The sequence below is a fragment of the Cervus canadensis genome, chromosome 11 (genome assembly GCF_019320065.1).
Source record: "Cervus canadensis isolate Bull #8, Minnesota chromosome 11, ASM1932006v1, whole genome shotgun sequence".
NCBI lineage: Eukaryota > Metazoa > Chordata > Mammalia > Artiodactyla > Cervidae > Cervus > Cervus canadensis.
In genome coordinates this window covers 13,317,818-13,342,935 of record NC_057396.1, presented here as the reverse complement: position 1 = coordinate 13,342,935, position 25,118 = coordinate 13,317,818, and the positions used below count along the sequence as shown (strand labels likewise).

The 25,118-nt window shown below is 47.9% G+C and overlaps 1 protein-coding gene across 4 annotated transcripts in view; it reads left to right on the top strand.

The window, feature by feature from the left end:
• Positions 1–25,118, top strand: part of AMOTL1 (angiomotin like 1) — a 207,836-nt gene that overhangs the window by 176,555 nt on the left and 6,163 nt on the right. For all 4 annotated transcript variants that reach the window (XM_043482715.1, XM_043482717.1, XM_043482716.1 and 1 more), the window contains 5 exons: positions 3,890–4,039; positions 9,772–9,962; positions 15,284–15,409; positions 16,455–16,681; positions 24,217–24,492. In XM_043482715.1, the coding sequence (XP_043338650.1) occupies positions 3,890–4,039; positions 9,772–9,962; positions 15,284–15,409; positions 16,455–16,681; positions 24,217–24,492 (970 nt within the window). The remainder of the gene's footprint in view (positions 1–3,889; positions 4,040–9,771; positions 9,963–15,283; positions 15,410–16,454; positions 16,682–24,216; positions 24,493–25,118) is intronic.

Sequence of the window (25,118 nt, the reverse complement as noted above, 5' to 3'; positions counted from 1 at the left end):
GACACACAGCATGCAGTATTGTTACTAATCGAAGTGCTTTTATTCTTGTTGAAAATGAAAAACTGTTCCTTCCAAAAACATCTCCTGGTGCCAAGTGACTCCAGTGTCTCAGCAAACTTCAACTTCAAGCCTGAAGCAGTTAAAGGCAAAGATTGTTAAGTCAGTAGTAGTTGTTTTTCAGTTGCTCAGTCATGTCATGTCAGACTCTTTGCAACCCCATGGACTGCAACACACCAGGCTCCTCTGTCCTCCACCATCTCCCAGAGTTTGCTCAAATTCCTGTCCATTGAGTTGGTGATGCTGTCTAACCATCTCATCCTCTGCTGCCCTCTTCTCCTCCTGCCTTTAATCTTTCCTAGCATCAGTCTTTCCTGGTGCATCGGCTCTTCCCATTAGGTGGCCAAAGTATTGGAGCTTCAGCATCAGTCCTTCCAGTGAACAGTCAGGGTTGATTTCCTTTAGGATTGACTAGTTTGATCTCCTTGTAGTCCAGGAGATTCTTAAGAGTCTTCTGTAGCATCACAATTCAAAAGCATCACTTCTTTGTCCTTCTTTATGGTCCAACTCTCACATCTACATAACTACTGGAAAAACCATAGCTTTGACTATGTGGACCTTTGTTGGCAAAGTGATGTCTCTGCTTTTTAATACACTGTCTAGGTTTGTCATAATTTTCCTTCCAGGGAGCAAGCATCTTTTAATTTCATGGCTGCAGTCAGCAGTGATTTTGGAGCCCAAGAAAATAAAATCTGTCACTGCTTCCACTTTTTCCCATTTTATTTAAGTCAATAGGGTTTTGTCCATTAGACCTATCCTGTTAAACCCCACAAGTATTATGTACAGTTTTTTCCTAGCAACTTATACTTAATTTTCTACCCCCCCCACCCCATTTTTTGGCCACACCATGTGTCATGTGGGATCTTAGTTCCCCAACCAGGGATCAAACGCATGCCCCCTGCAGTGGAGGTGTGGCATCTTAACCACTGGACTACCAGGGATGTCCCCATGTACAGTTTTAATGCTAGCATGAGTATCTTAGGCAACAGCCCCAGAGCTTTCCCTGTCACCACCAAGCGGCTCATTGAATAGGAAAACATTTGCTACAGAAAGTGACCTTAACCCCTGAAGGACAGGAGGTCTGCTTTGAGCAATGGAGGCTGGGACTCATTATCAGTATAACTAAGATCATTTCTCAAGGGCCCATCTCCATGTGTGGAGTGAAGAAAAATGATTATTTTTTAACCTTTTTCTGTTAATATTTCTATCAGAGCCAAAGTTGTGAACTCCTTGAAGACAGGTTCTTTATAATCGCCACTATGGATCTTCCCTTGTCATTATATTTATACAAGATCTTTGCTTGACTGATTGTACATAACTTCTCCAAAATGACTCATGTGTCTGGCTTCCAGTATCCCTCCTTGTTCTTATTAAAGAAGGGTGTTCAATACAGTATACTAATGCATATATATGGAATTTAGAAAGATGGTAACGATAATCCTATATGCAAGACAGAAAAAGAGACACAGATGTATAGAACAGACTTTTGGACTCTATGGGAGAAGGCAAGGGTGGGATGATCTGAAAGAATAGCATTGAAACATGTATATCATCAAGTGTGAAACAGATCACCAGCCCAGGTTGGATGCATGAGACAAGTGCTCAGGGCTGGTGCACTGGGATGACCCAGAGGGATGGGATGGGGAGGGAGGCGGGAGGGGGGTTCAGGATGGGGAACACGTGTAAATCCATGGCTGATTCATGTCAATGTATGGCAGAAACCACTACAATATTGTAAAGTAATTAGCCTCCAACTAATAAAAATAAATGAAAAAAAAAAGAAAAATAAAAAAATGTTTTGTGTCACATTGAAAGATTATACTGTGAGGAAGCACATGCTTTTAGAAATTATCAAATGTATTAATAATTTGCCAATCTACAGAAGGTTGGTATGGAACAGTTAAAAAAAAAAAAAGAAAGAAGGGTGTTAACTCAGTTCAGATGGCTCACACTGAGGGCTTACCATAACTTTCCACAATGCTTGAGTGCTTGGACGTTAAAGGCAGACCACATGAGTTAGAATCCTGACCCCAGGACGGGTAAATCAGCTGTGTGACCTTGGGTGAATGACTAACCTACACAGTCCTCAGTTTTCTTATCTGTTAAACCGAGATAGTAAGAGTTTACCTTCTACTGTCACTGGGCGGATTAAATGAGATACTGCATATAAAGCCCAAGGCTTGGCATGCTGTGCTTGCAAAATGTTGGGTGATTAATTACTGTTATGCCTAATCACCCTCATCATTACATACTCCTTGCTGGGCTTAGGACTATTACAAGGGTGAATGAGAGAGAACCATGTCTTCAGGAATCCTGCAGTTAGTTAGAGTTAATATTCATTCATTCATTGAACAAATATTTACTGAACTGGATGGCAGGTACTGTCCCAAGCCTTGGGGACATACTGCGCACTCTGCCCCAGGGAGACAGATCTTGTGGTACTTATATTAGTATTTTAGGGGCTACACACTCAGAACAGTATACAATCCAGGATATGGTAAGTGGTATATGAGCAGTACTCACAAGATATTCTATCAGATGAGGGTTTTCTGCAGTCAGTAGGTCCTCAAGCAACCAAAGTCACAGTGAATGAAAAGCCAGAGGAAAACTGAGCCCAAGAGCAGGTGTGGAAAAGGCTGTTGCTGTCTGCACTCCCTGCAAAAGGTCAGAAGCCTCTCCTTTCTTTATCGCAGTGGCTTTGGCTAGGACACAGGCATTGGTCCCGGCAGGACTGCCTGCTGAAGTCAGACACCGACCTTCGCAGGGAGCAAGTACTTTAATCATTAGCATGTTCCAGCTTGCCAGTGCAATCGGGTTGAACTCAGGATCTGAACCACCTGCCAAGTATCTGTACACCAAGGTGCAGAGTGACAGGAAATAGCATCTGGTGTCTTCTCACCCAGGACCAGATCAGATAAATGCCTCAGTCTGATTTTTGGCCCCAACCAATCCCCAGCAAGTTAGAAATGTGCCTGGAATTTATGAACACGGACCAGACACCTAATTGGGAGAAAACAAACTCTGAGGGTAAGAATTTGAAGCTGTTGATTGATGGTTCTAAATCCATACCTGACATGACATTTACATAAATCATTTTTACCTTAATCTGCCTCTCCTCAGTTATTGTATGGTTTGCATGTTCATTAGGCCCTTCCTTCTCTCCAGGGCTGTCAGCTATTCATCCGTAAAGGGCTCGGAAATCTTTAGGAGAAAGTTACTTCCAAATATCTATAATAAGATATGTTTATACACAAATGGATACACATGCATATATACATACAGACACAATCTCTGTTACAGTAGTAATTGATACTTATAGAAAATCTGAAAAATACAGAAGAGTAAAGAAGATGAGAAATTATTATTCTGCTATACAGGTAAACACAATTAATGCTTTCATTTCCTTTTTTCATACATTGATGATAGACATAGTTGTGATGATGTTGTATATAACTTTTGATTCTAGATTTTTCAGTTAACATTATCGAATAATCATTTACTCATGACACTTAAAAATTCTTTGTTAACCTCATTTCCAATGCCTGTACAAGCTGTAATTACTAAGCAATAACCAAGGATTGAGCTCGGAGCTGTATAAATGACCGAAAGCCGGTGCCCTCTTAGGGTCTTCAGTTGAGAGCATCCCAGCCGTTTTAGGTGTAACTGCTGGCCTTGGCCTAAATCTTTTCTGTTTCAGCATGGCTTAGGTATAGGAGTGGGGAAAGGAAAGCATCTCCAGGTACTTTGGCCTTCTGTCCTCCCCCCGCCCTCACCTCCACCCCAGCTTCGAGAATCACTGTCTAAATCCCGTGCTCCTTTTTACTCTGCTCAGCTCCGAGAGAAGCAGGCATATGTGGAGAAAGTCGAGAAGCTGCAGCAGGCCCTGACCCAGCTGCAGTCGGCGTGTGAGAAGCGCGAGCAGATGGAACGGCGGCTGCGTACCTGGCTGGAGAGGGAGCTGGACGCCCTGCGGACCCAGCAGGTGAGGGGCGGGGCGGGGCGGGGCGGGGCGGCGCATGCGTGGAGCGGCGCCTGCTGCCGGCGGACTGCGCTCTGCGCTGGGAGCTCAGGGCTAGTGAGAGCGTCTGTTCTCGGCGGTCCAGTCCCTTGGAGGGACAGAGGTCCTTAGAGAAAGCAAGCGGTCACCCCTGGGGGCTGGGCATAGGGGAATGCAAGTATAGACGGCTTCACAGAAGACAACTTGGAGTAGGACTCGGAGAGATGAGCTTGTTGGCCATTCTGCGGGAAGCATCAGGGATAGAGGAATTAAGTGCCTAGAGGAGAGAGGTGTGAGACACGCGGTGAGTCCAGCACAGCCGGGGGAGCCTGCCCAAGGAGCTGGCTGGTCAGGAGGCAACTGCCAGTTTGTGGAGGGCGTTTGCTCAGGTTGGGAAAGTGGATTCTTTTTTCCCTCCGCATAGGATCAAGGGAGGAGCCCTCCAGTGGTGTCAGAGGAGGGCTGGAGGTCAGGTGTCAAAGTCAGGAAGGCCAGCCTGAAGGCTCTTACCGTCTTCAAGAGTGTAGATATGGTGGGAGTCAGGGTCGGGGGCACCTAGAATGGGGGTGAGATAAGGTGGACATGACCATCAGTGAGTTTTCAGAGGTCAAGGACAAAAGGAGTCAGGGCAGTCCCGAAAGCTAGTATTGGCCATAGGTGCTTAGTCCTTCTGCCGCTCCCTGTTTCTCTGGGTAACAGCTGTTCCTATAATGCAGCTATGAAGAAGCTCAGATGAAAACACCCCAGCCCAGGGTCCATGTGGGCCTCGACAAGGGCAGAAATCCTCCAGCTGGGCCAGACTCCTTTACAGGCTGGTCAGGGACTCCTGGCATGTCATCAGCCAGCGCTGTGGGCCGAACCCTCTGTGCAGCTGGTGAAGGGTGTGCTGTAAGTTTGGAACCAGGGGAATGCGAGACAAGGCTCCATGGAATTATCTAGGGGACAGCGCATAATGGTTATGGTTGAAACACTTGAAAACGCTTGAAAGCACATGCTCAGGCCAATTCAGCCCTTTCTCGTGGCAGCGCACACAGCTCCCTCTGCGCATGTGTACTTGGCCGGCGATGGAGGTGTTGGCAAGATTGCCCAGAAAATTCAGGAGCCCACCCTGGCCCCCACCAACTTGGCTTCTTAGGAGGAAGTGAGTCTGTCTTTGGACTTCCCATCTGTCTAACATGTGCCACATTCCCCAGCATTTCAGGGCCACCCTTCGGCTGTTCTCTGTTGCTCAGTTATTGAGATCTTAAGCTTCCCAACTGAAGGGTAGGCTCTCTGGTGCCCGGTACTGTGCTGGCACCTGGTGGGTATTTATGAGTTCCTGGCTGACAGAATAGGCACATCTCAGTACTTAGAGCAAAAAAGAATGTTCCTTTCCAGTTAGTGTGCCACCCACACCTACAGTTAAATTACTTACCCCTGGATCTTCTATTTTGAGTGCCGTGAAACCAGACTCTTCATTTCAGCTCCTCTATGTATTCTCAACCATCTCTCCCCCACTGATTACTCTCGGGATTTTTGTCAGTGGTATTGCTGTTATAGACTACTCTAATGAGCTGCCTTTTTACATGTCTCCTTGCTAAAGAATGTGAGAGTTTCCCAAGAGGATATACCTAAAAATGGAATTTCTGGATAGCGAATGCATATGCTAAACATTGCTAGATATTGCCAAATTGCTCTACAAAGTAAATGTACCAATTTCTTATCTGAAATGTATAAGAATATCTTCCTATACATTATCAACAACATTTAGTTTTGCACGATGTCTTTTTCTTAAAAAAAAAAAAAAGAAAAAATAAAAAAAAAAAAGAAAGAAAGAAACCAGACTCAACCCCATTATCATTGTTATATATCCAGAAGAAATGTGAAATTAACATTATTTGGAAATATCTCTATTGCCACAGAGGCCTGTTCCCATATGTACACTTAGACCCTTGCACAGTCACATCAATTTTTTCCTTAGACCAGCAAACACAACGTTCCCACTGTACATAAAGTCAGCTGCCAGATTTAGGCTACCTGGGGAGGACAGAGGGCTTCCTGGGTGGTGCTAGTGGTAAAGAAGCCACCTGCCAATGCAGGAGACGTTAGAGACGCAGGTTCCATCCCTGGGTTGGGAATATCCCCTGGAGGAGGGCATGGCAACCCACTCCAATATTCTTCCATGGAGAATCCCATGGACAGAGGAGCCTGGTGGGTCCAGTGGGTTGCAAAGAGTCGGACACAACTGAAGCGACTTAGCTTTGCATGCACGCACCGGGAGGATGAAAGTTTCAGAATTGGGACTCTTCAAGTATTATGCAGCTTACAGTTTGGACTTGTCTTTGGAGGGGATAGCAGACCCCAGCTGTGTGTGGCTGACATGAGACCAGAGAAAGGGGAAACAATCTTTAAGCAGAACTGCCCAGCACTTCTTTACATTAATATTACAGGGGGGGTTTTGTTGTTTTTTAATGAGAGTGTTAATCCGTCTCCTCTGTTGTGAAAGGAACTTGAGGGTTTCCCTACTTTTCCCTACCCATTAAAAAGATAATTTTAAAAAATTTTTTTCCTTTAATGCTTCATTTTCTCAGTGAGCATACTCCCTAGTGGCTCAGACAGTAAAGAATCTGCCTGCAATGCAGGAGACCCAGGTTCAGTCCCTGGGTCAGGAAGATCCCCTGGAGAAGGGAATGACAACCCACTCCAGTATTCTTGCCTGGAGAATTGATGGACAGAGAAGCCTGGCAGGCTATAGTCCATGGGGTCGCAAAGAGTCAGACACGACTTACCAACACTTCACATATGTTATTCTATAACCAGAAAAGGCAAAAGTGTTGTCACAAAGAAATCCACCAGAACACCTTGGGGTTTTAATAGTTCCATGTAGCAGATACTATATAGATTGTTCCGATTCCTGCCTGGAGTCTGTGAATGAGTGTGGCAATCACAGTTCTTTTGACCCCCAGCAGGGATGACCAGCATCCACTCTGGAGTGCGGGGTCACCCGAGGAACTCATACTCTGATCCGCTTCCCCCTCATTCACTGTGAGGAGCTCACGCATCTGCCCGCCCAGGATATGGGCAGCCCACGCTGCACCCAGCCCCTTCACCCCAGTGCCACTGAAGGAAGTATTTATCTGACCCCATCAGAAGGCATACTGAGATTACACAAAAGAAATAAAGCTCCCGGTCATCTCTCTCTCCAACAAAGCAGTAAGGTCACACTGCCCACCTTCCCCATAGAGAGTCATTCTAAAAGGACGATTGAGAGAACAACTTGGAGCACATTTGAATCAACTACCCCGCAGAAGGGCTCTGCCTTTAGACACACGCCAAGACACTGCTGACTCTCTCCGCCCAGCCCTCTAACAACACCGAGGCCCAGAGGAGCTCCGTTACTCCTGCAGGGTGCCCTGGAACCTTCCAGAAGGATGGTTAGACTGGAGGTGAGCAGAGTGGCACGGAATCGTAAATCAGTTCAGACCATGGACTCTGAGGTTAGGCTGACCAGTGCTGAATCCTGCCTTTGTCTATTGAAAAAGTAGTCTGTCTGAGCCTTCACTTTGTTGTCTCTAAAATGGGGGACATAAATTATACTTACCATATTCTTGTAACTACAAATAAGAGAATCTGCACAAAATCCTTACAGTGATTGACACTTACAACTGATGAAGGAAGAATAACTGTCATTGCTGTTTTTTCTCATCATTACCTTCAGAGTCGTTTGATCGCCCAGGGCAGGCATCTTTGGTGCCCAGATTGCTCCAACTTTTCCAATGCCACTGAAATAAAAAGTGGCAAATGTGGCTGGACTGAGAAGAGGGAAGAGGAAGATAGGTCAAGACGCTAGGACCAGCAGGAAATAGCAGCTCTCCACGAACAGATTCTTTTTTAGAAGTCATCTCCCTCTACTTTGGGAGGCAAAGTGTAGTACTCAAGCATCATTAGAAGTTGGGAGAAAGTGAAATAGAGTAACGGTAAAAAGGGAAGGGAAATTAAAATTTTTAGAACTCACCATCTTCTCTTTCTTGAACAGAGCTCAAGTGGTCTTAGGAAATAGAAGAGAGAAGGGGAAATATTCTTTTTTAAAAAATGTACTGACATTTTTGCTTTGGTTGCACTGGATCTTCACTGCAGCTTTCTCTAGTTGCAATGAGTGAAGGCCACTCTTGGTTGCGGCACGTGGGCTTCTCGTTGGGATGGCTTCTCGTTGCGGAGCACAGGCTGTAGGCGCGTGGTCTTCAGTAGCTGCAGCACGTGGGGTCAGTAGCTGTGGCTCTCAGGCTCTAGAGCACAGGCTCAATTGTTGTGGTGCACTAGCTTAGTTGCCCCACGCCATGTGGAATCTCCCAGGACCAGGAATTGAACCCGTGTCCCGTGCATTGGCAGGCAGATTCCTATCCACTGGGCCACAAGGGAAGTCTAGGGGAAATATTCTTGAAGAGCAAAATGAGGTCCAGGGCAGCTGAGAGACCAGCTCAAGATCAAGGAGCTAATTAGGACATTTCTCCCAGGTGAACACATTGAGGGCAGAGATTTTCTCTGCATTGTTCCCTGTGATATCCCCTTTACAGAGTGCATGCTTAGTAAATATCTGGTGACTAGCTGAACGGGCTACAGAAGCTGGCCTGCCTGACCCTTCGTATGCTTTTCTGGCCAACATACTTACCCATTAGATTGTGCTATCTCTGAACACTTGAGTGTTGAAATGCATGTATTTGCTCAAATAGCTCTTAACCTGAGCAGGTCACCAGCCTGAGATGCAACACAAGGGATTTGGATAGAAACTGAGAGGCGGCTCTCTTATGGACCCAGATGGAGAGAAGGGGCTGGGAAATGAGCTTAACTTGCATCAGAGGTTTTCCCGTAGTACTTTGTTTAGCCCTTTAAAGTGTATTAAGTGCTTTCCTAGTTATTGTCCTATTTGATTGCCTGGCTTCCACGTGGGGTAGGTGTTAATTTCTGTTTCCCAGCGGACAGTGGTGAGGCTGGGCAAGCATGCCCTCAAGGCAGGGGTTCCCAGCCCCGGAGTCTAATGCCTGATGATCTGAGGTGGAGCTGATGTAATAATAAGAGAAATAAAGTGCACAATGAATAAATGTAATGTGCTTGAATCATTCCAAAATCATCACCCCCAGTCTGTGGCTGTCTTCCAGGAAACCAGTCCCTGTGCCAAAAAGGCACCTCACTCCCACTTCCTGGGCCTCCCTTACGACTCCCAGCCTCAGGGGAAGCAAACAGCTGAATCACTTCCTTGAACTCTGGAGAAAATGCCCTAGACCTGGAGGCCCAGTCTTCTTTCTAGTTCTTACTCTTGGGGTAAATCAACTGGGAGACCTTGGACAAAGGCACTTCCTGACAGGTGAAGCTGGATGTAGCCAGACAGACTTCTGGTTTAAATCCTGAACCTGCTTAAGAGTGGCCTTAGAGACACAGAACAGTGCATTCAAGCTCCCTCAACAGCTTAGTTTTCCTGCCTGCAAAATTGGGATCACATTGTGCGTTTGGTAGAGTTCCAGGAGAATTAAATAAGCTAGAGGAACCGGACATAGCGGTTGACTGGTGTGGGGATCCACCCTTTAGGGTCACCTGTGCTGGAGAGGAGGCAAGGGCGTGTGGATGCGTGTGAAACGCGCTGCAGGACCTGCGTGAACCGCTCCCCGGGGGAGCTCTGCCCACACGCGGTCTCCTTAGCAGCGCGGTTCAGCATCGAGGTGTTATTTCTTCTGCTTCTCCAGAAACACGGCAACAGCCAGCCGGCCAGCCTGCCGGAGTACAACGCCCCGGCGCTCATGGAACTCGTGAGGGAGAAGGAGGAGCGCATCCTGGCGCTGGAGGCCGACATGACCAAATGGGAGCAGAAGTACGTGGAGGAGAGCGCCATCCGCCACTTCGCCATGAGTGCCGCGGCCACCGCCGCCGCCGAGAGGTGAGGCTCGGAAAACACAGTGGAAAGAAGCGCAGGGTGTCCTGAGGGGTTCACGGGTGCATCCCAGGGAGTGGGACCGGTTAAAAATAATTGCAAAGTGGCTGTACTGCTAGTTGGAGAGCAAGGTGTGGTGTAAGATTTCTGGAGAATGAATTCGGTAATCTACCCCTCTTCTTTGGAGGACTCACTGGAAAAGACCTTGATGCTGGGAAAGATTGAGGGCAGGAGGAGGAGGGGGCGACAGAGGATGAGATGGTTGGATGGCATCATTGACTCAGTGGACATGAGTTTGAATAAACTCCAGGAGTTGGTGATGGACAGGGAAGCGTGCCTGATGAGGACAAATGGGGTCACAAAGAGCTGGACACGATTTAGCAATTGAACACCACCACCTCTGCTTTGGTTCCACAGTTCTGGTTCTCAACATTTCTCAGGGAAATCATTGTATAAGTGCCTGAAGACCCAGGTCCAAGGGCGTTCATCTCATTGTGGTTGAAAACATCAATACATTTAAAACAGAGTAGAGCCCAACAAGTGGGAGTCATTCAGTATTTTAAAGTCCATCAGTTCAGCAGAGTACTATGAGGTCTTTGAAGAATGATACTGAAAAAGCATCATTACTTTATCATATACTTTATGCTCTTTTTAACAGTGGGTATGTTTCATGGGCCAGACAAGAACATGCAATCCTCATAACAGCCCTGAGAGTGAGGACTATTATTATTCTCATTTTGCAGGTGAAGAATTGGGGCATAGAGAGAGACACAGTGGTAGTAAGTGGTGGGCCCACCCATCAAATTGAAATTTGTCCGGCTCAAAGCCTGATTTCACTTGGTTTGAAATGGTTTTCCGTGGCTATCAGTTCCTACCTCTCTTGCTTTATTTCCTTTGTTGTGGGTGCACAGCCTTACTCTTTCTCTAAAAATTAGGTCAAGATGCTCAATAATTCACATGATAATTCTTAGGTTCTACCCTTGTCTGAATGAGCAGGTCGTTTCCCTCAACTGCTGCACCTAGCCTGCATGCACTTCTGCTGCATTGGCCTGCAAGGCTGTCTGCTCTGCTAGTCTGGATTCTCACCACCCTCCTTTCTGCCCATAAGTTATGTTGGGCATTGAATTCAGAGTTGTCTAGAATTTACCAAAAATTTGAGTCAGCATATTTAGCAGAGAGCCTCAGATTTTAAAGGAGCATCCATAAAACTGGACTAAATAAGGGTTATTGTTGCACCATTGGGGATGGTAGGTTGTGAACCAGGTAGGAGAGGAGAACGCTGTCGTTAGTCAGCCCTCCACTTCTTGGGCTGTGTGATTTCTTCTCGAATGAGGTAGAGAAGGTCCCTTGTGGTTCAGGGGAGATATTTTATGAGCTGAGCATGGGCCGTCATGTTCATTACCCAGGTAGAGAATTGCTAGCTGAATGCCCCCGTGGCACCTCCAGGAACTCAGAGACCAGGGCTACCCACGTGGGCACAGATGCCTCCTCTGGGCGCTCAGCACACTTGGACCTGCAGACCCAAGTGGAAAGTGACTATTTGGGGATCCTTTATTAGTGCTCAAGTGTTGATTCTGTATGTCTGTGCTATGAGGGAAACCAGCCCACAGCGTCCCCTCTGAGTGTGTCTTTGGGAGTGAAACTAGGCATTCAGGATGCGTATCGATCTCTTGGTGAGTTGCAGCTCCAGCCCTGGAGGAAGTTGCAGCCTCAGGCCAGCCCTTGAAATGTGTGAGTGACACTGGTGAAACCCTTGGAAACATCTCTTGATTTTTGACGTAACTAAAATGTTTTTATCTTCAGCTCTTTGTTTTCTGAGCTAATATCTAAATCACCTCTGGATCCCGAGGCAGAGAACAGCCCATCATAAAGTTGCATGGCAAGATGTGGCCTTGTTTGCCAGTTAGTCTAACACCTGCCTGTCAGTGGCTGCCCTGGGAGTTGTCTCTCTGCATGAGTTTTGATGGAAGGAACACCGAGTGGGCAGGCAGGACATCCATTTTCAGCCCTTCTGTCTCACCTGCATGCACTTTCACTGCACTGACCTGCAAGGCTGTGCGTTCTGCCATTCACGACTCTCACTGCCTGCTTTTTGCCTACCTTAGATGTGTGACTGCACAAGGCCTTTCTGAGCATCACTTACTTTACTCAGAAATTACCTAATTTATGAAATGGAAATTACAGTTATTGATTGGTGATGTGCAAGGAAGCAGACTGTATTCCCCTGGCTGAGGACACCGAAACCCCAATAACGCTGCCTTGGAAGAATGACCCAAGGCTGTTATGGCTCACTGTTGTCTCAACTCTTGATTTATCACATTAGATGCACACTTGGAATCCCAGGAGGGCTTCGCTGATGGCTCAGAATCCACCTGTCAATGCAGGAAACTCAGGTTTGATCACTGGGTCAGGAAGGTCCCCTGGAGAAAGAAATGGCAACCCACTCCAGTATCCCTGTCTGGGAAATCCCATGAACAGAGGAGCCTGGTAGGCTCTAGTCCATGGTGTTGTGAAAGAGTTGGACAGGACTTAGCAACTAAACAGCAATCAAAAGAAAAAAAAAAAGAGGGGTTCTGGAGACAAATGGGACTGGAAAGTAAAGTCAGAAGTAGGGAATGGAACAGGTCTGGGGCATGAGATTGCTCGGAGGGCACAGGACGGGGGTGGAGGAGTGTTGTGAGATGAACCAGCCAGAGCCCACAGTCAGCCCCAGCCCACTATGTTAGCCCCAGCCTTGGCCGTCTGTTGTCCTTCGAGCAGGAGAAACGCCTCTTGCTGTCAGACAGTAATCCCGTGGGATTTACCCAGCCTTGTTGCTCTCTTCCTTAGCTCTGTTTAAAGTCCCGGATGGATGGATTCGTAGGTGGATGGGGATTCTTTCCACTGTCCCTCCCTTCCCCTTTTTTTTGCTTCTACATGTGATTACTGAGCATCTAATAATTCTGTGGGAAACTTCCCTCCCTTCTACTGACCACTGCTTCCCCCAGTCTTAGGAAAAATCAGTTCAGAGGAGGTCGTATTTGTAACTCCTATCTTACTGTTCTTTTCAAAGAAAACCTCTGTAGTTTAGCATGGCTTTGCTGTTAACAAAAAGGGAGAAAAGGAAAATGAAGAATTTTTTAGAAAGGTCAAAATTGTGAGCTCTTATTGCTGAGATGCTAAATGGCTATGTAAGAACTGGCAAAAATGACTATTCCCAGCCATTAGCTTAGTGACTTTGCAGCCACTGCTGCATACTTCATGTTTATAGGCAGTGTGATATTTGTGTATCAACTGATTTTGCCATCTTGATGCATTTTTGGCACCAGTGATCACAAGTCTGAGAGGCTAGGCTGTTTTGTGTGGGTGGGGAAGTTTTGAAACTTTTTAAACATTTCAAAGCAATGTAATATTTTGTTGAGAGGTGTGTGTGTACTTTCTAAGTTGTATTCATCTAATTGTACCTCCTGTCCTTGATAGTATAAATATGAATTTTTTAATCTATTTCCAGTAAATTCTCTAAAAATAAATCAGTTGAAAATGTTTCTGGCTCTAATTCCCTGTATTGATGAGTTTTGAGCACCATGGAGTGAATTTATAATTGGGTCAATATGTGTAAAGCGCTCTGCTGGCTCCCTGTGCTGTTAGGCAATTCTGATTTGTTTTAGTCAGTTTGCACTTGGCCGCATTCTCCCGTGTGCCCTTTTTGTTGGTTTATCTTATCATTCGTGTACCTTTGCTGAGGCCTCTTCATAAAGACACGGGACACTCAGGAGTGTGAAGTGATGGTTAAGAGCATGGACTTTGTTTTTGTTTTTTTTTTGAGCATGGACTTTGGAGTCAGAGATATCTGAATTCGAATCCATCTGCCTTCACTAACTGGGTGCTCTTCCAAACTCACTCATTTGTTCATCTGTAAAATGAGGATAATAATGCTTACTGCCCAAGTTCCTGAGAGAGCTACATGAGATACCTGGGGTAATGTGCTTCACCCAGGTCTGGGCATGATGAAACACTCCCTCATGCATACATGCAAGAAGGCCCCCCTTTTTGCTACTTTTAGGTGTTCTAGAAAAGAGCTTTAAGATTTTAACACTGTAATGTGAAGCTACAGGGATGTGAAGCTGCATCCCTTCTTACTAAAGATTCACTTCCTAGTTTAAGATTGTGCCTTTCAGCCTCAGACATGCTTAGATCCCTTAGAATTCAGGGGTCCCCAACCCCCAGGCCGAGAACCAGTACCGTGGCCTGTTAGGAGCGACCGACCGACCTAGCGACTGAAGCTTCATCTGTCACTCCCCATCGCTCACATCATTGCCTGAGCCATCCACCCTCTCCCACTCTACCCTACCCCTGTGGACAAATCGTCTTCCACGAAACTGGTCCCGAGTGCCGAAAAGGTTAAGGACCCCTGACTTAGATGACACAATTATCTTATCTTTACTAATCACCATTGAAAGAGAAAGTGTTGGTTGTGTCCGACTCTTTGTGACCCCAGGGACTGTGTCCACCAGGCTCCTCTGTCCATGGAATTCTCCAGGCAAGAATACTGGGGTGGGTTGCCATGCCCTCCTCCGGGGGATCTTCCTGACCCAGGGATCGGACCCGGGTCTCGTGCATCGCAGGCAGATTCTTTACTGTCTGAGGCACCAGGGAAGCCCCATGAGGAGTAATTATATTGACAGAACCAGTGACAGAAGAGCAGTCCCCTTTGACTGGTTGTTTTCAGCCAGGCATCTGCTGCCAGCTGCACTGCTTTGCAGCCTCCCTCTGTCTGTCCCTCCCCTCATCCACCCCCTCGGCTGGACTTTCCCGGGACACGGGGTGTGTCTTCTTCATTTTTGTGTCCTGCTGCCCAGCACAGTTGTCACACTGAATGGACCTGAATCCTAGGCAGGGGCTCACGGGAGAAGCGAGCTGAATGCAAGCGTGGAGGGGACTCCAGCCGGAGCCTTGCTGTCCAGGAGGAGCAGTCTCTGTTTCAGGGATTTCCTGAGTCCCCATTTCCTGTAAAATACTGAGATAGCTCCTAAATGGGGGAGAAACAGAATAAAACTTGAACTCTGATTGAGAAAGTAAGAAAGGAGTGAAAGAACACATGCAAGGACATACTAACTGACATGATACTATCCGGTGTCCACACGTTAGTAGACACTGGCCCTTAAACCTGAGAGTGTACAGTGTCCGCATTCAGCGCGCACCATGTCACTTATGATTCAGGATCGTTGGTAGAAGGGGCAGGGAATTTGGAATTTGGGACTTTATTTTCCTTAGATACTAGCTCCGTTCTAGGGGTTTAGGGAGAGAACTGACTGACATCAGTCTGTGTGTGTGTCCTGTGTTGCCAGGGACACCACGATCGTCAACCACTCAAGGAACGGCAGCTATGGCGAGAGCTCCCTGGAGGCCCACATCTGGCAGGAGGAGGAGGAGGTGGTGCAGGCCACCAGGAGGTGTCAGGACATGGAGTACACGTAAGGGACGGCTGTGCCCAGCCCCTGGGTCCCACGCATGCCCCCCGCCTCGAGAGCCCGGTGGGGCCACCAGCCCGCTGTGCGCACTCATCTCCAGCCCATTCCCATTCTAGACAGTCTTAAGCTTGAGTCCTCCAAGTCCACATTCCAAGGAAAAAGTCCTATTAACAAGGGGCCTGGAGCCTGAGGTCTCTGGGAGCTAATTTCATGTCAGATGCAGATATTTAGGTGGAGGCTAATAACAAGAATTTAGAAGCCCATGTATTTTCTGGGTGTCTGTCTCTACAGCCTACTGGACAGTATCAGCTGGACAGAGGGAAACATCATATGCCAGAGTCTCAGAGTTTTTAAGCCAGTATTTATATATTCCAGCCAGTAATAAAGAATATCTATATAGCTAATGTGTTTTTCTCCTGAAGTAAACAAGAAGTCCTCCAGCAGGCTTTGTGACATCTCAGAGCTAGCCTGCCGCCCATCCCCAGTCCTCCCCATCGAGCCCTGGGAAGCTGAGCTTCTCATTCTGCAGATGTGAAAATAGGACTGCATGGCTGAGTCGTTGATAAGCTCAGCAAGTTACTATCTGGGTTGTGAAAAGAACTCACGTGTCTTCTGATTCTCATTTTTGACCTTCAGGGAGGAAAACGTCATCTTCTCACAAAAAACTTGTCCACTTTTTTTTCCCCTCAGAAAATAGGGAAATTGACTCTTTGTGAGCAGCCCACGCCGTGAGGCTTGAGTTTGTGTGTGTTTCCCCGTAGTTCCTCATGCCCTTCCCACTGCCAGGCTCCTAGACACACTTCAGGCCAGGAGGTCCTGCCAGTGTGTCCTTGGGGTCCCAGAGCCTCCTGAGGGGCCAGAGAAGGTGCCCCCTTTTCAGGTACTACAAAAGGTCAGTCTTCTATAATTGGAGATTGTAAACTGAAGATAGGCGGCAGTTAACTCTGTCCTTGGAATTATAGTTAAAGTCTGTGGGGTCCTGAGAGAAGTGCAAATATCCCTGTTATTCCATGGATTTTGATCTTGACTGTTCTGTTTTCTTACACAGTATTAAAAATCTCCATGCCAAAATCATAGAGAAGGATGCCATGATTAAGGTCCTCCAGCAGCGATCCCGTAAAGATGCCGGGAAGACGGACTCCTCCAGCCTGAGACCTGCCCGCTCGGTGCCATCCATTGCAGCAGCCACCGGGACTCACTCCCGTCAGACCTCGCTCACCAGCAGCCAGTTGGCTGAGGAGAGAAAGGAGGAGAAGACCTGGAAGGGGAGCATAGGTGAGCCCCACACCCTCAATAAGCCCCTCCCCTCCCCAAGCAAGCCCTGCCCCTCTGCAGAGAGCCCCACCCCCTCAACAAGCCCCGCCCCTCCCCAAGCAAGCCCTGCCACTCTGCATATGAGCCCCACCCCCTCAGGCAAGGCCCTCCCTCCGTAAGTGAGCCCCACTTCCACCCAGGCAAGCCCCACCCCCACATAGGTGAGTCCCTCCACTCCTCACTTGAGCCTCTGAAGAGCAGGAGTCACACAAACACTGAGGCACCTCAGCTGGCTGATGGAGTTCAGACCCCCTTGAGAAAGCAGGAATCTCCAAGTCTCAGTTTACTTGTTCAGTTCTGTCGCTCAGTTGTGTCCGATTCTTTGTGACCCCATGGACTGCAGCACACCAGGCTTCCCTGTCCTTCACCATCTCCCAGAACTTGTCTCAAACTCATGTCCAGCAACTCGGTGATACCATCCAACCATCTCATTTTCTGTCCTCCCCTTCCCAGCATCAGAGTCTTTTCTAATGAAAAGACTTTCCCATCAGGTAGCCAAAGTATTGGGGCTTCAGCTTCAGCATCAGTCCTTACAATGAGTATTCAGGACTGATTTCCTTTAGGATTGACTGCTCTGATGTCCTTGTTGTCCAAGAGACTCTCAAGAGTCATCTCCAGCACCATGGTTCAAAAGCATCAATTCTTCAGAGCTCAGCTTTCTTTATGGTCCAACTCTCACATCCATACATGACTGGATGATTGGAAAAACCATAGCTTTGACTATATGGATCTTTGTTGGCAAAGTAATATGACTGCTTTGTAATATTCTGTCTAGGCTTGTCATAGCTTTTCTTCCAAGGAGCAACCATCTTTTAATTTCATGGCTGCAATCACCATCTGCAGTGATTTTGGAGCCCCCAGAAATAAAGTCTGTCACTGTTTCCATTGTTTCCCCATCTATTTGCCATGAAGTGATGGGACCGGATACCATGATCTTGATTTTCTGAATGTTGAGCTCTAAGCCAACTTTTTCACTCTCCTCTTTTTCTTTCATCAAGAGGCTCTTCAGTTCCTCTTCGCTTTCTGCCATAAGGGTGGTATCATCTGCATATCTGAGCTTATTGATATTTCTCTTGGCAGTCTTGGTTCCAACTTGTGCTTTATCCAGCCCTGCATTTCTCATGATGTACTCTGCATGTAAGTTAAATAAGCAAGGTGACAATATACAGCCTTGACATACTCCTTTCCCAGTTTGGAACCAGTACGTTGTTCCATGTCCGGTTCTAGCTGTTGCTTCTTGACCTGCATACAGATTTCTCAGGAGGCAGGTCAGGTGGTCTGGTATTCCCATCTCTTGAAGAACTGTCCACAATTTGTTGTAATCCACACAGTCAAAGGCTTTAGTCTTTGACTAAAGTAGTCAATGAAGCATAAGTAGATGTTTTTCTGGAATTCTCTTGCTTTTTCAATGATCCAGCGGATGTTGGCAATTTGATCTCTGGTTCCTCTGCCTTTTCTAAATCCAACTTGGACATCTGGAAGTTCTCGGTTCATGTACTATTAAAACCTAGCTTTGAGGATTTTGAGCATTGCTTTGCTAGTGTGTGAGAGGAGTACAATTGTGCAGTAGTTTGAACATTCTTTGGCATTACCTTTCTTTGGGATTGGAATGAAAACTGACCTTTACTAATCCTGTAGCCACTGCTGAGTTTTCCATTTTGCTGGCATATTGAATGCAGCACTTTCAAAGCATCATCTTTTAGGATTTGAAATTTGAAAATTCTCACCTGGAATTCTATCACCTCCACTTGCTTTATTCCTCTTGATGCTTCCTAAGTAAGGCCCACTTGACTTGGCACTCTAAGATGTCTGGCTCTAGGTGAGAGGTCATGCCACTGTGGTTATCTGGGTCATTAAGATCTTTCTTGTATAGTTCTTCTGTGTATTCTTGCCACCTCTTCTTAGTATCTTCTGCTTCTGTTAAGTCCATACTGTTTCTGTCCTTTATTGAGCCCATCTTTGCATGAAATGTTCCCTTGCCATCTCTGATTTTCCTGAAGATCTCTAGTCTCTCCCATTCTGTTGTTTTCCTCTATTTCTTTGCATTGATCACTGAGAAAGGCTTTCTTATCTCTCTTTACTATTCTTTGGAACTCTGTATTCAAATGGGTATATCTTTCCTTTCTCCTTTGCCTTTAGCTTCTCTTCTTTTCTCAGCTATTTGTAAGGCCTCCTTAGACAACCATTTTGCCTTTTTGCATTTCTCCTTCTTGGAGATGGTTTTGATCACCACCTCCTGTACAGTGTTACAAACCCGTGTCAATAGTGCTTAAGGCACTCTTATCTATCAGATCATATCCCTTGAATCTATTTGTCACTTCCACTGTGTAATCATAAAGGATTTGATTTAGGTCATACCTGAATGGTTTAGTGGTTTTCCCTTCTTTCTTCAATTTAAGTCTGAATTTGACAATAAGGAGTTCATGACCTGAGCTACAGTCAGCTCCCAGTCTTGTTTTTGCTGACTGTATAGAGCTTCTCCATCTTTGGCTGCAAAGAATATAATCAGTCTGATTTCCGTATTGACCATCTGGTGATGGCCATGTGTCGAGTCTTCTCTTGTGTTGTTGGAAGAGGGTGTTTGCTGTGACCAGTGCATTGTCTTGACAAAACTCCGTTAGCCTTTGCCCTGCTTCATTTTGTACTCCAAGGCCAAAGTTACCTGTTACTGCAGGTATCTCTTGACTTCCTACTTTTGCATTCCAGTCCCCTATGATGAAAAGGACATCTTTTTTGATGTTAGTTCTAGAAGTTCTTGTAGGTCCTCACAGAACTATTCAACTTCAGCTTCTTTGGCATTTATGGTTGGGACATAGACTTGGATTACTGTGATATTGAATGGCTTGCCTTGGAAATGAACCAAAAAAGTCTCATTTTTGAGATTGCACCCAAGTACTGCATTTCAGACTCTTTGGTTGACTTTGAGGGCTACTCCATTTCTACTAAGGGATTCTTGCCACAGTAGTAGATGTAATGGTCATCTGAATTAAATTCACCCATTCTGGTCCTTTTTAGTTCACTGATTCCTGAAATGTCAGTATTTACTGTTGCCATCTCCTGTTTCACCACTTCCATTTTACTTTGATTCATGGACCTAACATTCCCGGTTTCTATGCAATATTGCTCTTTACAGCGTAGGACTTTACTTCCAACACCAGTCACATCAACAACTAGGCATTGTTTCCACTTTGGCTCAGCCTCTTCATTCTTTCTGGAGCTATTTCTCCAGTCTTCTCCAGTAGCATATTGGGCACCTACTGACCTGGGGAGTTCATCTTTCAGTGTCACATCTTTTTGACTTTTCATGTGATTCTTCTCTGAAGTGGTTTGCCATTCACTCTCCAGTGGACCATGTTTTGTCAGAACTCTCACCATGACCTGTTGGTCTTGGGTGACCCTACACAGCATAGTTTCATTGAGTTAGAGAAGCCTGTGATCCACATGATCAGTTTGTTTAGTTTTCTGTGATTGTGGTTCCCATTCTATCTGCCTTCTGATGGATGAGGATAAGAGGCTTGCGGAAGCTTCCTGATGGGAGAGACTGGCTGTGGGGGAATCTGCTGGGGGGGTCTTGTTCTGATGGGCGGGACATGGGTCACCAGTTGCTTGCCTCAGGGACAGGGGCTCTGGCTGCAGCAGACCTGGGAGGTGTGGGGTGTGAGCCCCACCATAGGACTACCGAGCAGACAGCCCACAAATTGGAGAACAGTTATACCAAAGAAGTTTTTGCACTGTTGTGAAAGTTCTGGGACCCACACCAGATTTCCCAACCAGGGGATCTGGCAAAGGGACTGAGAACCCCCAGGGAATTTGACTTTGAAGGCCAGTGGGATTTGATTACAGCACTTCCACAGGACTGGGGAAACAGACTCTTGGAGGGCACAAACAAAACCTTGTGCACACCAGGAGCCAGAGAAAGGAGCAGTGACCCCACAAGAGACTGAGCCAGACCTGCCTGTGAGTGTTCAGGAGTCTCCAGTGGAGGCGTGGGAAGGATAATGAATCATACTTTGGTGGTGGAAGCAAAGGCCACCCCACCAGAGTCACTGTTAACCATGAGTTGACTCACATCATAATCATTATCATTATTATTGAAAGTTAAAGTGTCTTACACTATACAAACTTTTAGTGGGAGCAAAACTTAGAGACTTCAGGCCTCTGAACTTGGGTTCTGCTCCAGACCAGAAGCTCCATGTCTGCTTCTGTGTCTAGAAAAGCTGGGTGGTGTCTGGAGGTGTCTGCCCTGCTGTATCCCGTGGCGTCATTGCAAGGATAAAATGAGATACTGGAGAGAAAGCACTTTGCAAGCAGTGCTCTCGCATAAGGGGCTGCTGGTGGTATTTTGTTGGATTGTTGTTGCACAGGCAGTGTTTGGAAGAGCATTCTGCAAACACGGTCTTAGCCATGGACCGGTTTCCTGGGGTGACGGGGACCAGCGGCCCAGCTCGCTGAGTCAGAGAGGATGAGACAGAGCTGCCCGGGTCACAGGCAGCACTCCCAGTCACACGTCCTCCGCTCTTGTCCCTGGCACTCTGCAGCCCCAGGGGCCTGGCCCTTCTTTGATGCATCTCCCTGGGTCAGAGTGTGTTTTGTTTATCTGTGGAGCTGAGAGCCTGTTTTTGTCAGCCCAGGACAGTGGAGGAGCCTGGCTACTTCATGCCAAAGGGGATAAGAGCTTCCAGGAGGAAGCTGACAGGCTTGGGGGGGATCAGGCACCCAGCCGCTATCTCCGTTTGAAGTCCCCACATGGGGACTTCTGTAGCCCTTGCCCTCCAAGGAAATGCACTTCAAAGAGGAGGCATGTGGACAGCAGCTGGGATCTTCAAAGACTCTCCCAAGGACTCTTAGCTCCCCTCCCCGTGTAGAGAGCCTCAGCAGTGGTGCTCAGGTGGACTTGGTAGGGAACTCGGCACGGGCTCAGCTCACACAGAAACCTCTCTGGCAGAGGCCCGTCTGTGACATCCAGCCAGGCAGGCATTTCCCTGGGGGCTGTGCCCGTACCCCTAGCATTTGATGTGCCGGGCCTGGGAGCGGAGGACCCGGCTACAGGAAGAGCTCCTGTGTTCTCCGCACTCATATTCCCCCGTTATTGTGATCAGTGTCCACATGTCACAAGACAGAGTGGAGCCCTCCCCACTGCAGACGGAGGCACATGTTCAATTCCCAAAGATCTCCTGCACGGGCCCCACAGCGTTTCCACAGTCTCTTGTCTGAGGGGCTCTGGAAGGAGGCAGAGGTAATAGCATATCCCTTTCTGATGGCTCAGGGGCTCCCAGGTGAGATGACCGGCCAGTGACTTAGTTGCACGGGAATATCCTTGCCAGACTGGCTCTCCACGCAGGGGTAGGGTGATAAGGCAGAAAAGGACACAGGGTGGACTTAAAGGCGGGCACCTCTGGCTTCAAATGCCATTTCTGCTGCTTCTTGGCTGTGAGACGCTAATTTCACTAAGCAGCCATTTCCTTCTCTATAAAACAAGACAGCAACAGGACCTACCTCATATGAAGTGAGATTGGGAAGCACCTAATCAAGGCTTCTTGCTCCTTAAGGTGTGGTCTGTGGACCAGCACCACCAGCATCGCCTGGGAGCTTATTAGAGAAACAGAAGCTCAAGGTCCCCTGCTGAGTTGAATCTTCATCTTAACTATATCCAAGTAATTGATATGTGTGTGAACATGTTGAGAAGCATCCCTATAGACAGACTGGATTGAGTTGTGTTGCATTATGAGTGGGCCCTAGCAAGGAGACTGTGTGAACTTCGTTAATGACCGGACACTTGTGTGCCTACTGCACTTTCTGTAGGCTGGTGTGGAGTGCTGGCACTTTTCTGAACGAGGGCTGTATTTCACTATTAGAACAGTTGCTGTGCTGTCCAGCTTTGCAGAAAGACATTGAGGAAACGGGGCACATCACGCCTCCCTTTTGCCCAGCCAGCCACCCTCTTCCCACCCCGGGTGCTTTGGTCTTGGGGCGGGTGGGGAGGAGAGGGCTGAGCAACCCTGCCCAGGAACCCAGCTGGCTTCCTGCCTCTTGGAGGACATGGCTGTTCATCACAAGGAGCTCTCTGGGGAATATTGTACACAACTCTGTTGCCATGACCAGGACGCGTGTTTGTTTTGACCCGGGGCCTAGGGAGACAATTCATTACCCAGAGAGGAGTGGAGCTGGGGGCTGTTAAGCAGAGCAGCAGGCCAACAGGGCTGTGTCTAGGAGCAGAGGAGTCTTCAGGTTTTCTTAGACACGCCACCACTGCTCAGGACTAGCCCTCCTGGGCTGCATACCGAAAGAAAGCATCGTCTCCAGAAAGCCTTGCAGGAGTGCCCCCGCCCCTGGACACTCTGCCTCTAAGGTACCTCTTCTCCCTTCTTTCCATAGCATCTTGAGAATAATAGTATCCTATCTTTTGTCATGTTACATTATAACCAGTTTATGCAACAGCTCCTCCCCTGCCCCATGCTAGGTTTTTTGTTTTTGCTTTTTAATTGGGGTATTCAGTTCAGTTCAGTTGTTCAGTCATGTCCAACTCTTTGCAAGCCCATGGACTGCAGCACGCCAGGCCTCCCTGTCCATCACCAGCTCCCAGAGTTTACTCAAACTCATGTCCATTGAGTCAGTGATGCCATCCAACCATCTCATCCTCTGTCATCCCCTTTTCCTCCCACCTTCAGTCTTTCCCAGCATCAGGATCTTTTCCAGTGAGTCAGTTCTTCACATCAGGTGGCCAAAGTATTGTAGTTTCTGCTTCAGCATCAGTCCTTCCAATGAACACACAGGACTGATCTCCTTTAGGATGGACTGGTTGGATCTCCTTGCAGCCCAAGGGACTCTTAAGAGTCTTCTCCAACACCACAGTTCAAAAGCATCAGTTCTTCGGCACTCAGCTTTCTTTATAGTCCAACTCTCACATCCATACACGACTACTGGGAAAACCGTAGCTTTGACTAGACAGACCTTTGTTGGCAAAGTAGTTGCTTTATAATGTTGTGTTAGTTTCTGCTCTACAGGAAAGTGAATCAGCCATCCGTATACATACAGTCCCTCCCTCTTGGGGGAGTCCCTCCCCCCGCGACCCCCGTCCCATCCACAGAGCACGAACCTGGGCTCCCTGAGCTCTACAGCAGTTTTCCCCTAGCCGCCTCTTTTACACACGCGTGTGTAAGCTCAGTCGTGTCTGACTCTTTGCAACCCTGTGGACTGTAGTCCGCCAGGCTCCTCCATCCATGGGATTCTCCAGGCAAGAATACTGGAGCGCATTGCCATGCCCTCCTCCAGGGGGTCTTCCCGACCCAGGGATCAAACCCAAGTCTCCTGCACTGGGGCGGATTCTTGACCACTAGCACCACCTAGGTGGTGTGTGGTCCTGATCTTCCAGTTCACCGCGCCCCAGCCTTGTGCAGACGTCCGTCCATTCTCTTCGCTGGCGTCTGTATCCCTGCCCAGCCGATGGGTCTTGCTTCTTGAGAGCTGGCGCTGAAGAAGCTGTTCTCCACCTGCAGGGCTGCTGCTGGGGAAGGAGCACCACGACCACGCGTCCACCCCCGTGCTGCCCACGCCCTCTGCCGCCGCGCTGTCCCCGCCAGCCCCTGGCACGTCGGCCGGCAGCGCCCATGCCAAGACGGGCAGCAAGGACAGCAGCACGCAGACCGACAAGAGCGCCGAGCTCTTCTGGCCCGGCGTGGCCTCCCTGCCCACACGCAGCAGGCTCAGCGGGACCCCTTCCAACAGCCCCGTGCTGAAGCACCCAGCCGCCAAGGGCGCAGCAGAGAAACTGGGTAGGGGGTCTCAGCCTGCTCTCACACTCCACAGAGCTCCCTGTCCTGTTTGCGTGGGAGTGGGGCGGGGAGGGGCTTCTATTGAGCTGGGGAGGGAGCCGGGCTACCAACCTACTCTCACGGCTTATCTTATGGTATGGTTTCTCTAATGCATGTAGGCTCTGAAAAGTGTTAGGCGCTCAGTCGTGTCTGACTCTTTGCAGTTCCACATCCACCAGACTCCTCTGTCCGTGGAATTCTCCAGGCAAGAAGACTGGAGTGGGTTGCCATTCTCTTCTCCAGGGGAGCTTCCCAACCCAGGGATCGAACCTGGGTCTTCTGCAATGCAGGCAGATTCTTTACCATCGGAGCCACCAGGAATGCCCTAGACTCTGCAGGCTCTTTATTATTCTGGAATTGAAATATGTGTGCTTGCGTGCTAAGTCGCTTCTGTCGTGCCCCACCCTTTGCGACTCCATGGACTGTAGCCCACCAGGCTCCTCTGTCCATGGAATTCTCCAGGCAAGAATACTGGAGTGGGTGGGTTGCCATTTCCTTCTCCGGGGGATCTTACTGATCCAGTCTCATGTCTCCTGCATTGGCAGGCAGGTTCTTTACCACTAGTGCCACCTGGGAAGCCCTAAAAT